Raw genomic sequence first — 16107 nt, 5'->3', positions numbered from 1 at the left:
CATACCAAGACATTTTGGACAATTCCATGCTCCCAACTTTGTGGGAACAGTTTGGAGCTGGCCCCTCCCTCTTCCAACATGACTGTGCACCAGTGCACAAAGCAAGGTCCATAAAGACATGGATGACAGAGTCTGGTGTGGAGGAACTTGACTGGCCTGCACAGAGTCCTGACCTCAACCCAATAGAACACCTTTGGGATGAATTAGAGCGGAGACTGAGAGCCAGGCCTTCTCGTCCAACATCAGTGTGTGACCTCACAAATGCGCTTCTGGAAGAATGGTCAAAAATTCCCATAAACACACTCCTAAACCTTGTGGACAGCCTTCCCAGAAGAGTTGAAGCTGTTATAGCTGCAAAGGGTGGACCGACGTCATATTGAACCCTATGGATTAGGAATGGGATGTCACTTAAGTTCATATGCGAGTCAAGGCAGGTGAGCGAATACTTTTGGCAATATAGTGTGTATATATAACTGAAACACTGGCCAATTTAGTGTTGGAGGATTCATGGCTAAATTTGACCAGCCTGGTGGCCAACCTTCATTGATTGCACATTCCAACAGGAAGAGCAGAGTGTGAAGGTTTAATTAGCAGAGTAATAGCACAGTTTTGCTTAAAATATTGCAATGCACACAACATTATGGGTGACATATCAGAGTTCAAAAGAGGACAAATTGTTGGTGCACGTCTCGCTGGCACATCTGTGACTAAGACAGCAAGTCTTTGTGATGTATCAAGAGCCACGGTATCCAGGGTAATGTCAGCATACCACCAAGAAGGACAAACCACATCCAACAGGAGTAACTGTGGATACAAGAGGAAGCTGTCTGAAAGGGATGTCCGGGTGCTAACCCGGATTGTTTCCAAAAAACCTAAAACCACAGCTGCCCAACTCACTGCAGAATTAAATGTGCACCTCAACTCTCCTGTTTCCACCAAAACTGTCCGTCGGGAGCTCCACAGGGTCAATGTACATGGCCGGGCTGCTATAGCCAAACCTTTGGTCATTCGTGCCAATGCCAAACGTCGGTTTCAATGGTGCCAGCAGCGAAAATCTTGGGCTGTGGACAATGTGAAACATGTATTGTTCTCTGATGAATCCACCTTCACTGTCTTTCCCACATCCGGGAGAGTTACGGTGTGGAGAAGCCCCAAAGAAGCGTACCACCCAGACTGTTGCATGCCCAGAGAGAAGCATGGGGGTGGAGCAGTGATGGTTTGGGCTGCAATATCATGGCATTCCCTAGGCCCAATACTTGTGCTAGATGGGCGCGTCACTGCCAAGGACTACCGAACCATTCTGGAGGACCATGTGCACCCAATGGTTCAAACATTGTATGCTGAAGGTGGTGCCGTGTATCAGGATGATAATGCACCAATACACACAGCAAGACTGGTGACAGAGTGGTTTGATGAACATGAAAGTGAAGTTGAACATCTCCCATGGCCTGCACAGTCACCAGATCTAAATATTATTGAGCCACTTTGGGGTGTTTTGGAGGAGCGAGTCAGGAAACGTTTTTCTCCACCAGCATCACGTAGTGACCTGGCCACTATTCTGCAAGAAGAATGGCTCAAAATCCCTCTGGCCACTGTGCAGGACTTGTATCTGTCATTCCCAAGATGAATTGATGCTGTATTGGCCGCAAAGGAGGCCCTACACCATACTGATGAATTATTGTGGTCTAAAACCAGGCGTTTCAGTTTCATTGTCCAACCCCTGTATATATATATATATATATATATATATATATATATATATATATATATATATATATATATATATATATATAGAGAGAGAGAGAGAGAGAGAGAGAGAGAGAGAGAGAGTTCACAGTTCACTTATTCACTGTATTCACTTATTCACAGGCCATAAATGTAATTTCATTAATTTGGTGCAACCGGTCTGAAGGATAATTCATCTGTGTATCATGTTACACTGTTCAAACCAATTCTTAAAATGGAGGTGTGGATGAACAGGTGGGTCAACTTTAGTTGTTTCAGCTCCTTATAGCTTAATGATGTGAAAGATACGATGTCTACATGACCATGCTCAACTCTGGTCTCAGTAGCATCCAGCATCTTGTATCAGCCTTTTTGTTTTAACATGTACTTCTGATCTAACTGTAAACTAGCTGAGAGGGATTGCAGAGTAATGTGCAGCCTGTGTTCCTAAAAGTGCTATTTCACAAAACAATGGTTGTGATGGAATTCACTATGCTTGAGTGCAAAGAATTTTATTTAGGACAACAAAAATAACCAAGGAATTCCTTTGGGAGTGGGTAAGAGTGGGATGGTGGCAGTCTTGATCACACCTCTCCACTTCATGAGAAGTGATACCAATGTGTTAACAGTCCATTAAAGCAAAAGAAAATAAAAAAGACTTTTTTCAGCAGTCTAGTCTTATGCAGTAGACTGTGGAATCGCCTCATCTAGTCTGAAATATCTTCTCACTCTCCTTTTTTTCATTGCTTAAATCAATTGACAACTTAATTAATTAACAGCAGCAACTGCTGAATGTATTAGACATATAATCTCTACCACTTTTCTGCATACATCACATTTAGAAAAATAGATCGATAAGCAAATAAGAAACTGAAACAGCATACAGTTCAGTATGTTTCACAAACCAAGAGAACAGGTTCTCCCAATCAGCAGTGCCTTCCTCCCTGATGAGCTCCAACACTTCTTTCATTTTGCCCAAGGCAGCAGGTAGCACACTACAGGTGGTGACCCTTCTACTCTTGCCCATCCCTTCTCACACTATAAAACAGATGTGATTTTAACACTTTGCATAGTAATAAATAATTTAGCATAGTGGACACACCCAAGGCTGGTGGCCCTTATGGCATACCCAGTTCGTGTGCTCAGGGCATGTGTTGGACAGCTGGCACAGGCCATTGCTTCATTTCCTCAACCTCTTCCTGGCTTAAGCTTCTGTCCTCCCATGCCTGAAGACAAAAAACATTGGTGCTTAAGTTTTCCGCAACTGCTTGAAAGACTTCTGCTCTGTTGCAGTCATAATTGTAATGAAATGATTTGAGAAACTGGTTTTGTGTCACCTCATAGTGGTCGTACCACCTACACCGGACCACCAGTTTGCCTACCAACCGAACAGTCTGACATCTGGTGCCATTTCTGCTGCTCTTCATTCAGCTCTCACCCAGCTGGACAACAAATACACAAGCAAGGATGCCGTTCATTGTCTTTATCTCTGCATTTAACAGTGATCTCCACTAAACTGATCACCAAGCTCAGTGACCTGGGCATCAGGACCTCCAAATGCATTTGGATTCTGGACTTCTTAAACAATAGAACAAAGTCTGTTTTGGTTGGGCAATAACATGTTCTCTACCCTTGTCCTAAACACTGACAGGAACTCATGACTGTGTGCTTCTGAATATACACAGTAGTAGCTCATGTCAGCAACAGTGATTAGTTGACCTACAGGAGGAAATCCAAAATCCAAAGTCTATTAGCCAATAACCTCACACTCAACGAGAAGACCAAATAGCTCATAGTGGAGCTCATATCAGAAATCTCATAGCAGCAGACAATCTCCCATGTACATCATTTGAACTGAATTTCCTGAGCTTCAAGCTCTTGAGTGTTCACATCTCTAAGGACTGCCCTAATACTTTGATGGTCCAATTCTGGTTAGTAAGACACAGCAGCATCTTATCTTCCTGAGGTGGGTTAAGAATGTTCATTTGCCTCCCGAGATCCTAACAAGTTTCTGTCACTGCACCATTGAGAGCGTCCTGACCAATTTTGTCTTGTATAGCAGCTCCATGGTGTCTGAAAGAAAAGCCTTACAAGGGTGGTGAAATCTGCTCAACACATAATTGTCACTCCCAGTCATTGACCATCTCCACCATAGAGCATGCAATATCATTAGGGACTATCTGTCTGTCTGTCTGTCTGTCTATTTTGAGAGAAATATGATTGGTATTTTCCTAAAAGTATGAGTGTTTTATACATTAGATATGCTAAGAATCTGTAACAGCTAACATAGGCTTAAAAAAAGAGCAATAGTGTTAAAAGTGTGTGAGACAGAATGAAAGAAACAAGCTAAATAAAGGCTGTAGCTGCATGATTATGGAGCAGCTGACAGCTGTTAATGGCTAGGGGAGTGAAAAAGCAAGGACTGATAGCATAGCACACTGAGGAGTCAAAAGTGATCACAGTTTGGACCTGACAATCCTATTACAGCAGCTTGCAATGGATTTTTCTTTTGTACTTTTCTACATACAGTTATTTATTGGATTTCTTCAGTTTTAGTCTAACAGGTCTCTCTCTCTCTCTCTCTCTCTCTCTCTCTCTGTAGATGGCTGAAGTTTGAGGAGGATGTGGAGGATGGAGGGGAGAGGTGGAGTAAGCCCTATGTCGCTACACTCTCATTACACAGCTTGTTTGAGTTGCGCAGCTGCATTATCAATGGTACAGTGCTGCTAGACATGAGGGCCAATTCCCTAGAGGACATTGCAGGTGAGTGTGTGCGTGTGTGCATGTGTGTGTGAGAGAGAGAGAGAGAGAGAGAGAGAGAGAGAGAGTGGAAGATCGCTGTAGTTATATAGTATAATTATAATTTATAAATTAGCATCAGGTCTGCTGAGGTGAGTTGGCATCTCCATCTCTACATCTTCACAGTTCTATATATGTGAACAAAAATAGAAACAGCTTTAAAAAGCTCTTGCTTTAGTCACAAGACTATATACCATACATCTAGCTTCAATTATAGGAGACTTCGGGAGAACACAGAGTCTTATCCTAAAAATAATTTAAGACAGATTAGTAATTTAAATAGCATATTACTTCAGTCTTTGGACCATGACATATTCTCAGATATGAAATATTAATCAGTCCATTTGTTATATTGTTTTATATGTGTTCAGAGGACACCAAGCATTATACAGTATGTATAACAGATTACTTGAAGTGAGTAAAATGCATGTAAAATGTACAAATTCCTAATAAATTTGACATGTAATGATAATTCCAGCACCTGCAGTATGTGTATATATATGGTATATATATAGATCAATAGATGGGTGGGTGGATGCATGAATCAAAACATGATCCTAACTTGTTACAACAGAAAGCCACAAGTGTGAGTAACAAACATATTAAAAATAGGGATATTTAGAATAAAAAGACCATGTATCAAGAATGTGTTGTATGTTTTTATTTTTATTTTAGACATGGTGTTGGACCAGCAAGAAGCATTGGGGGAGCTTGGTGAGGAGGTGAGAAAGAAAATCCGTGAGGCCCTGCTCAAGCAGCACCACCATCAAAACCAGAAGAAGCTGGCTAACCGTATTCCTATAGTACGCTCTTTTGCTGACATCGGCAAGAAACAGTCCGAATCTAACTCTATGGACAAGAACGGTATGCTCTACCCTATGTGATAGTCCTTCTTTGTACAGAATCCATGTTTTTCCTTATTGAATTGCTTTATAGAGTATGACCAGTGCTTAATTTGTACCTGAGGGAGAGGTGATTTCATGAGGTGAATGAGGGAGAGGTGATTCAGCAAGTGGACAAGTATGGACAGAGTATACAGACACAACATTGCACCAAGTGCTTCACATTATACAGTAGCATTTGAATGTCATTATATAGGGCTAATAATAAATAGGTATGATGAAAAGGGTACAATGAGGGAACCAAATCATTTCAGTGATGACATGGGAGGACTGGAGGAGTCAAAACACTAGAGCTTATGACTTTTTCTTTTACATTTTGACTTTTTATTATTTTTTTTAGCTAGCCTAATTATCCAGATTATTCCACAGTACATAATTTACAGTCTTTGTCCAGTATCTGCATTTGCTCTGCATTGCAAAAATGACATCTTAACAAGTGGAAATACCTTGTATATAGTCATATTAGATAGTATTTTCTTTTACAAAATAACAATCAATCAAATGTAACATTATTAAAACCTTTTCTAGCCATTTCTATACCCATTTCAAGCATCAAATTGTCTTGGCATTTTGTTGGCAGGTATCTTTTCAAATTTCTAGCATTTGGCAATAAGAGAATACTAGCTAAATTTGACTATAGTTAAGATATTTTCGCTTGCTAAGTGGCATGTTTTGCAGTGAGCTTGTCTGTGACACTCATGTGTGGCACACATAAGGCACAGGGTTGAAGTTTGTGAGTAGTGGGCCAACAGGTTTCAAAACAGAAACAATCTGTCCCAAGCATCTTGGTCAGCTCCATCATTTGTATTAATTCTTGAAGAAATTACAAAAAAGTCAGCTGCCTCATCCGTGATGCATGAGCATATGTGACTGATAATGTCAATGTTTCCCAATTGGTCATTATGGAAATAAGCCAATTATATTTTTACAAGGGAAGTGACACAAAGAATGATAATCCATTAAAATAATTGAATGATTATTACTTTATTTTATTTTTTTCTAAAAGTTGCCATAGGGTTAACCATGAAAATAAACCATGAAAATAAGTTCTGGAACCCAGGTGCAGGATCCACCACAAATTAAATACTGCGTATGATGTGCTACTAACTTTAGGACTTTAAAAAACAGACCAGACAGATAATATAGATGTTACTGGTCTTCTGTGTACAGCAATTCTGATATAAACGATTTAAAAAATATATATATATATATATAAATTTAATAAATTCAGCTGTGCTGTAGGTCCATTGTGTTGCATGTGTTAAGTAAAATAAATTAAAAAATGAGTGGTTTTTTTTTTCAGATTTAGTACTGAGGCTAAAAATTAAGTGTCTTTTGCTTTAATAAAAATGTATTTACTAAAAGTAATATTTTGGAAGATTTTCTTCAGCTTAGGAACTTTTTATTTCAGGACAATGGGATAGAAACTTTTTAGTTTAAGACAAAATATATGAAAATAGTTTCCAGGAATTATTGTTGATAGTAGTTTAGCTTTACTATTATTTGTGTTTATGTTTGCTGCTACTTCTCTATGTTTAGTCCTCACATTCAGTGTTTCAGTGTTTCTTCCTCCACACTTCTCTCAATGTGTGTCTGTATGTGTGTGTTTGTGTGTGTGTGTGTGTGACAGGTGGCTCATCTTTCTGTTCCACTCTTAAGTCTTCTCTTTGGGGTTCATTTAATTCTGATGGGAGGTACAGGCAGGTGTCTTCCTGCTGGCCTCAATGCTGCACTTCCAGTGTCTCCATCTCGTCTCCACTCCCCAAATCATCCACCTCCATCTCCTCCAACCGAGCCCACACACACATCTCACTGCAGTCCTCACAACAGGCACACACTGACTCGGACCCAGGCAACTTAGACTTGACTTTCCTTTCTAGCGCTTCCTAAAACAAAACTTGAAAAGGTGGTTATTATTTTTTTTTTTTAGTTATTATTATCAGTTAAATCAGTTAAAATGTGTGGGCATTTTGGATGAAAGCATGTGCTGCTGGAAGCAGAAAACAAGCGAAGGGAAGGTGAATGTGGCAGGAAATGTAGAGAGTATTGGCTGTAAACATGCATAGGTTAAATAGAAATGGAAACACCAGACAAATCCGCCTTTCCTAGATTCTGTTGTAATCAAATGGGAATTTTGATCAGGCTTCAAGAAGAACAGACCCACTCTTGTGCTGAACAGTTGGAAGCATCTAATGCGGAATGAAGGCCTCACTTGGCTTTATCAAGAGAATCAGCCTCCTGTTGAAGAAAAACGACAACAAGATGACTCAACAGACCATGCTATGCTGACGTTTTTGATACTACTCTACTTTCTGTGATTTGGCAGAATAGAGTAAACAGCCGGACGAACATAGGTCATACATCATTTCTATATTATTAAAGACATAAAATTCGTTTTTATGATAGAAAATGCTGTATTTATGTAGGCTCTTTATCTAATTGAAGAAATGCTGACAGAATCATTGTACTTAAACTATATTTTGGCAAAAAATAATTAAAGAAGTAAAACTGTAGTTTTTATTTTGTATTGTTGCCTGAAACACTGTTCATTTCATGGAGTTGTTAGTTTAAGTTTAGTGTGTTAATAAGAAATGTGATGCTTGTAATTGCATTTTATCTCACATGTCTATTATTACTGTGAGAACAATTACAGCATTTTAGAAAAGAGAAGTGTAATCAGGTTTAATGATGTTTTGATTACTACTTTGCAACATATGGCCCATCTTTATTTAGATTTTAAATTGAATTGTGGAAATTAAATATAATTTTCCAATAAGTGTTGATTAACTTACAAGAAATAATTCATTATCTGATAAAAATACAGAACACAAATTCATAATGATGTGGTCTCTTAGCAGAACATCGCTCTTCTCAAATCATTCATCACCCTTTTGCCACCTTTTAAAGGCTTGCGTTTAGGAAGTTGCGAGCTTTCCTCAAAGAACAGCAAATGCATGAAGAGCACCAAACCTCTTTATTTTTATATTTTATTTTTATTTGCTCTGTTCTTGACTCTAAAAACATTGTGAACATTATTAGTAAGCTAATTTATGTGTAGTGCTTTAACAAAAAAGCCACACAGGAACAGCAACCCTGAAGCCAAGGAGCATGACTAATAAACAAAGACCCACTCACACAGTGCAGGACACATTTACAGTTGTTCTCACTCCAGATTAATGAGGTCCGGTGCTACTTCATGAATAGCAGGCAGTAGCTGTAGTTGCTTTCAGGCTAGAATGCTGAAGCTGGGACACAGGATGGAATAAGAGAAATTGTCTCATTATTCCTGCTGCAGTTACCGTGTGACTGGGTTACAACTAAATGTTCTTTTTTTCTGCTTACAAAGTCATTAATTTAATATGTGTATTAATTGATGTGGTGGCAGTTAAAGAGGAAGGTGAAACACTGTACTTCACAATGTCATCCTGACCTCCATCATCCATTAGCATCCATTATCCCTTCCTCTTTGGATTAAATCAACAAAGCCTGCCAATGCTTAATACACCTCAGCAGAGCATCAGTACATTGCATACCTATTCATTGTCTCTCTCTTTCTTTGTTCGCACAAATGCAAATCTATTTGTTATGATATTTCTTCACTGTAATGCTGAGATGCTTGGAGGTTCTCTGCTCTGACTGATCAGCACTGGCAAAGTACTGATGGATTGCTTCAGCTGTAGATGCTGTTATTTTGCATGTACAAAACAAAGCCTGTACATATGACTAGTGTTATGTGTTATGATTGTGTGCACAGGCCAGATGACCTTTCCTCAGACCCAGCCTAGTGCACAGGACCTCAAGCCAGAGGTCACAAGAGACTGCAGTAGTGTGGATTTCAGTAAGGTAAGAGTTATGAGCAGTAGGACTTTAGAGCACCAGGAAATTTACATTTACATTTATGACATTTGGCAGAAGGCCTTATCCAGGGCGACTTACATTTCTCACATTTATACAACTAAGCATTTGAGTTAACGGACTAGCAGTGGCAGCTTGGTGGTCCTGGGAATGCACCAGACATCACTAACAAATAAGATTATTTATCTTGTCACAGCTAACTGCTCACTGTTCTACTTATGATGGCTAATACTGATGAATCTTTGCATAGTCTTAGTACTGTATTATTAATCAATTTCATGAAGGAACTTAACCCAAGAGGATCCTCAATGCTTTCATTTGAAGTAAAATATGCTTGTCTTACAAAACATTTTGATTCAGCAGTGAGTTTATATAGGGACATTAACTAATCAATTACATTAACATGTTTTTGTTTTAGATTTTCTCTTTACAAATTAAATTAAAGTAAGGATCTAGAATTTTTACTGCTAAATAACTACTGGTATTTTGACTCAGACTTTTGCCTTTGAAGTAGTACATTAAAACATATCTTCCAAAAGCACAAACTAGAGCTGCACATATAATTATATGTTTATTAGGTGTGCATGTGCTGTGACCTTGCTTCCCCCTGTAGATAGACCTGCACTTCATGAAGAAGATTCCAGCCGGAGCTGAAGCCTCTAATATTCTGGTAGGAGAGCTGGAATTCTTGGAGAAACCTGTAGTGGCATTTGTACGTCTCTCACCTGCTATCCTTCTCAATGGCCTGGCAGAAGTTCCCATAACCACCAGGTGTGTGATGTTCTCTAACTCCAGCTTGAACCTTTAAATTCTGTATTGAAGGACTGTCCACCAACTATAATGTAATTGTAACTCTCCCCATTCAGTTCCCCTTTAAAAGGGCCTCTTCCACTTGTTTTATAACAGCATATCTCACAGTGCTTTATTTCTATTACACTACACTTATTATAACAGCTACAATCAGGCGTTTCTTCATCAGTCTTGTTTTTTCCCACTCTCTTGAGGTTAGTAAGTCCTCTGTCTCTCAGCCATAGCTTTGTTTTGTCTGTCTTTTACAAAGTCCTTCCAAAAAATTTTAAACAAACATCTTCTCACAGAAAACCATATCATATAACAGCCACACGTTTTTAATCTGCTTATTTGAAGTGTCTGCTATGCAATTCCCTGTGTGCAGCAAGTCATTGCTATAGAAACAGCTATCTATCTATCTATCTATCTATCTATCTATCTATCTATCTATCTATCTATCTATCTATCTATCTATCTATCTATCTATCTATCTATCTATCTATCTATCTATCTATCTATCTATCTAGTTTTATTACACTGTAGAGCCAGACAATTCAGAAAGAGTTTCTTTCATCCAGATGTACAGAAGAAAAGTGAGACCTGTACCAGATGCTTATTTAATGGGTGCCAACAATGTGGGAGCTGTTTAACACTGTCACTATTAGAATGTGACTAAAACAGTTTTTCCTCTGTTTTCCTTATTAGGCAGATTAGGCAGAAATCTAGGCTACTTAAATGGTGAGTTACCGATAACTAATTTATGTAGCAATGTGAACAGCAGGTAGGGCTGAGTAAATAATATCAGTCAGCATAAGTATTATAGCTATAAAGCCAGTGCAAAATAGTCAAGGATTGGAATTATAATGGGACATCACAAAGGGACATGAGAGCCCTTGGTGTCTGGAGCTGCAGTTGACCACATTCAATAATTAAATGGATTTTAGGCTGATTAATTAAAGATTTCTTACAAATTGAAGTATGGCAGATTAGCTGTAGGTTTGCTGTTCATGTGTGTTTCTGTGCTGCAAGTTAATAATTAAGAATAAGAACTAAAGGTTTAAACCAATGCTAGATCCTTTAACATGTGTAGGAATTGTGTTTATATTTTGCGTTATGTATTTTATGCATTTTGCAGGTTCCTCTTCATTCTTCTCGGGCCTCTGGGTAAAGGTCCACAGTACCATGAGATTGGCAGGTCCATCGCAACCCTGATGACTGATGAGGTGTTATTTTTATTTTTATTTTTTTACAATACTTAATTTAAAACTGAAAAACAGGGTTTTTTTTTATTTTAACAAAACACTTATTTGTTTTTCACACATTGCACATGAAATCCGTAAGTGTCTTTTGACTTGATGGACCACTTCACAAATGCGTTAGAGGCATTTTAGGAGCAATGCATCGTTGTGACAGAATATATTTCTCTGAGACTGAAGAGAATCGAGGGAGTCTGAGGCCTTTCACACTTCTGCTGATTCTCTCACTCCTTCCTCAAGGCGATGAGGCACATTTCTGAATGCACATAATGACATGCAAACGCTTGCTCATTAGCTAGAATTTCACTTTTTAGTCTTGCAGCCAGTTACCCTGTTGCTATGGCAACACTGTAATCATGCTACTGTTAAGAGGTATGCTAATATGTACCCTTACCAGCAGTTTGGGTTTTGATTTGCACTAGCGTTTTTTTTTTAACTGTTCTATTGTTGAGAGTTATGTTAATGTGTACTCATAGCAACAGTTTCATTTTTTATGGGAAGCGGATGTAACTGAACAAAGCACTGTTGCATCCCAGGTCTTCCATGATGTTGCATATAAAGCTAAGGACCGCAATGATCTAGTGGCTGGAATTGATGAGTTCCTTGACCAAGTAACAGTTCTACCCCCTGGTGAATGGGACCCGTCTATCAGAATCGAGCCGCCGAAAAACGTCCCTTCTCAGGTAAATGTGTGAGGTTGCAGATTTATTTAAGGATATTTTAATAGGGGTGTATACAGATGGGTGACAAATTGTCTTCGGATGCAAAGATGGGAGTGGTCTCACCCAGGATGACTCCTGGCCTTCACAGTCATCAGATCTTATACTAGTTGAACACTTGCAAAATTGTGGCGATGTGTTAGACTGCATCACCATCATCGAAACACCACATGAGTGATCTTCCCTCCCACTAAAGCTGTTCTAGAAGCTTGTGATTGTCCCACGCTTCATTTAATTTCCTTTAATTTGTCACCCATTTGGATATAATAATAATATAATAATACAAAATTCTGTGTATTGAAGGCAATAACATCGAGAATAGATGGAGCTGACATGAGTGCTCTTTGTGTGTATGTGTGTGTGTGTGTATTTGTGTGTGATAAACAGGAGAAGAGAAAAATCCCTGCTGTCCCCAACGGAGAGCTGGCAGAGACTGAGGAACATGGGGGGCATGGAGGCCCTGAGCTACAGCACACCGGGAGGTGGGTATGGACAGTGTGTATATATATGTGTGTGTGTGTGTGTGTGTGTGCTTATGTAGAAAAGTCAGTGTGCAAGTAAGCCAAAGTGTGTGTGTGTAGAGCTAGTGACTGTGCATTTGAGTGAGGTTGAAAAGGTCAAAGAATATGTAAGAGAGAAATGAGAACCTTAAACTTTGTAGCCTATGGGGCTGTTTACTGTATATAAACAAATGCCATGGCATTGAAATCAATTTTCACAACTTTGAAATGAACTGGACGGACGCCACAGCTGACATTTGGTCACAGAGACTCCCCCCACGAGTGACAGTTTTCACAACTCGCCTCAACTTTCTCTCTTCTCATCACAACAGCCCCCTTCTGTTCTCAATTCCCTCTCTTTTTCCCATACTTTTGCAACAATCACATGCTAAATGAAAGCTCATTAAAAATAGCTTTAACTTGATTAAATACAGAGATTGTGGAACTAAATCACCACATGCAGGGCTTAAAGTCTCAACAAGTATATTTGTGCTAAATTAAGGAGGCTGCTCGAGCAAGTATTGATATCATGAGTGTGTGAAAATTATTCACTTAGGCTTGATTGGTGATTAAATATTACTGAATATATTATTATAGCCTATACATTTTTACTTTACTTTTTCTGTAACAAAGAAGGCCATGTGTATTTTTTTTAAATATAGAAGCAGATCACAGGAGCTGATCCAGACTTTTTCAATTAAGATTGTTGGATATAGGATTAAGACCTCAATTTATTATTTTCATTTGACATGTGAAGAACAAAATCACTGAATCTCAAAGGACTTCAGATGGTAAGCTGAATAGCCTTTAGTCTTATTTGTGGTCATAGACAGGAAGATGTATAATGTATACAGTTGTATTATAGTACATTGATTCATTAGTTTGAGACTAAACACAAAATATCTTTCTCTATGTATATTATATGAATTAAGCCAGCAGCACTTTTGATATTTCTCTGAAATGCAATCAAGCCACATTTTAAGCAAAATTCAACTTTAAAGTTAGGTTATGACAGGTATATGACTCTTACATTGATGTGTCCTGTCTGTTCTAGGCTGTTTGGTGGGTTTATTCTGGATATAAAGCGCAAGGCACCACATTACCTATCTGATTATACAGATGCCATCAGCCTACAGTGTGTGGCTTCTTTCCTCTTCCTCTACTGTGCCTGCATGTCTCCTGTCATCACCTTTGGGGGACTCCTGGGGGAGGCCACAGAGGGACGTATTGTAAGAAAACACTATATACACTATAGCTTTCCAGCCTACTGTATGCATTAGTACTTTCATTTAGACTAGTCTGTAGTAGTCTGAAAAAAAAACCCAACAAAAACAACTATATGCTCTAAACTATAGTTTTAATTTAATCACACTCACACATATACTTAACATACAAGGGTACCCAGGTCTACAAATGTGTTTTTAATCTCAAATTCTTTGTGTGTGTTTAGAGTGCTATCGAGTCTTTGTTTGGTGCTTCAATGACTGGAATCGCTTACTCCCTGTTTGCGGGCCAGCCTCTCACCATCCTTGGCAGCACTGGACCGGTGTTGGTTTTTGAGAAGATTTTATTCAAATTCTGCAAGTGAGTCTGCTTTCATCATCCATAGAATGAAATATTGTTTACTGATATGACATATTCTCTCACTATCAGAATCGTATACTGTTAATATGTGGATCATTGCTCGAGATTTATATATGTTAATACCTGATGAAATACCTTTGGATTCCTCTCCTGTATATTCATAAAGTATCTACCTGCCTGCAACTGCTCTCAGATTGCTTAGAGACTGTCATATATTCTCTATGTGTTATGAATAAATGCATATTATTAGACTTTTTCATTTAAATAATGAGGTTGAATGGGCTAAGCCAGGTCTAACGTCATGACAGATTTGTCTGAAGGGGTGCTTTAATAACAGAACAGTGCACAAGACTTTTTTTTTTTCTAGTAAACTTTAAATGTCATCTCATTATCGATTATTAGATTGGTTATATTAAGCTCACAATATCTTGCTTTTTTTCCAGGGAATATGGGTTGTCTTATCTGTCTCTGAGGACATGCATTGGCCTTTGGACTGCTTTTCTCTGTTTGCTGCTGGTGGCTACTGATGCCAGCTCGCTCGTTTGCTACATCACTCGTTTTACAGAAGAAGCCTTTGCCTCTCTCATCTGCATCATTTTCATCTATGAAGCTCTGGAGAAGCTGATCCACCTTGGAGAGACCTACCCTTTCAACATGAACAACAACATTGAGAAACTAACCACTTATTCGTGAGGGCACACGCACACACACACGCACACAAACACACACAAAATATTAAAAAAAAAGATATTTAGACAATGAAACTTCAAAGCAGCTTTTCTGAGAAACTACTTTGCTAAATTGTGATGGCATGAACTACAGCAAGATACAATTCTGTAGATTAGATTATTTACTGTGTTGTGCAGGTTACCAACCAGCTATGTACATGGGCAGTGGTGACTCAAGTGGTTAAGGGTCTGGGTTGTTGACCAGAAGGTTAGAGTTCAAGCCCGGCACTGCCATGCTGCCACTGTTAGACCCTTGAACAAGGCCCTTAACCCAACCTGCTCCAGGGGTCCTGCATCATGGCTGACCCTGTGCTCTGACACCAATCTCCAAGGATGAGATATGTGAAGAAAGAATTTCACTGTGCTGTAAAGATAGTACACAGTTAACTTAACTATACAAAGTATAAGGCCAAAAATTTGTGCACAGTTTATCCACAATATCCGGGCACTCACAATATCCGGTAAATATCTAAACAATGTCAATACGTGGTGTTGCAACGCTTTGCATTTCGTTTGGAAATGTAAAATGTTTTAGACTGACTCGGTAACGCAGAAGTAAAAGAACATCTTTAGCAAAATTTGTGCTAAAAACAAAAGTGTACTTTACACAGTACTATAAAGTACTATAAATCTTCATTAAAAATTATTTTTAATGACTTTTTTTCTATTTCTTTTTTTTTCTCATTTAAATGTAAGCCGGAGTTAGTATGGTACTACATAGAGTTGATAGTATGATACTTTTCTGAATTAAATTTATTACTGTATTATAACAACTAAGGTTGCTGGTGGCTCTGTGGTAGGTTTCTCACCTACCATGCAGAAGGCCCAGGTTTGATTCCCAGCCAGTGCCCAAACCCCAGCCACTGGATGCAGTGTTGGTCCCAAGCCCAGATAAAAATGGGAGGGTTGCGTCCGGAAGGGCATCCAGCGTAAAACCTGTGCTAAGTTGTTGTTCGGACCAGTTGGTCCTCTGTGGTGACCCCTCACACACGTAGGGAGCAGCCGAAAAACTGAATTGCTATTACTGTACAATAAAAGTACATTCATGCATTTTACATCGATATTTTTGTTTAATAGTGACCCTACAGCATATTTCAATACTTCTTTAAAGTATGTGTTATTTTCTGTATCTGCAGTTGTGCTTGTATAGAGCCTGTGAACCCCAGCAATGCCACCCTGCAGTACTGGGCGCAGAACAACATCACAGCATCAGAGATCTACTGGGAGGCTCTGGAAGTGCAGGTTAACAT

At 38.9% G+C, this 16107-nt stretch overlaps 1 protein-coding gene across 1 annotated transcript in view; it reads left to right on the top strand.

Annotated features, from left to right (window-relative positions):
• slc4a10b (solute carrier family 4 member 10b) overlaps nt 1-16107 on the top strand; it is a 47435-nt gene that overhangs the window by 21255 nt on the left and 10073 nt on the right. Inside the window, exons 6-16 of the mRNA XM_058393002.1 lie at nt 4328-4488; nt 5200-5388; nt 9181-9269; nt 9895-10052; nt 11206-11293; nt 11863-12009; nt 12433-12527; nt 13600-13774; nt 13996-14129; nt 14573-14818; nt 15994-16099. Coding sequence (XP_058248985.1) covers nt 4328-4488; nt 5200-5388; nt 9181-9269; nt 9895-10052; nt 11206-11293; nt 11863-12009; nt 12433-12527; nt 13600-13774; nt 13996-14129; nt 14573-14818; nt 15994-16099 — 1588 coding nt within the window. The remainder of the gene's footprint in view (nt 1-4327; nt 4489-5199; nt 5389-9180; nt 9270-9894; nt 10053-11205; nt 11294-11862; nt 12010-12432; nt 12528-13599; nt 13775-13995; nt 14130-14572; nt 14819-15993; nt 16100-16107) is intronic.

Source organism: Hemibagrus wyckioides, linkage group LG06 (assembly GCF_019097595.1).
Source record: "Hemibagrus wyckioides isolate EC202008001 linkage group LG06, SWU_Hwy_1.0, whole genome shotgun sequence".
NCBI lineage: Eukaryota > Metazoa > Chordata > Actinopteri > Siluriformes > Bagridae > Hemibagrus > Hemibagrus wyckioides.
Note: the sequence above shows the minus strand (reverse complement) of the source record. Positions and strands in the feature narration are given on the sequence as shown.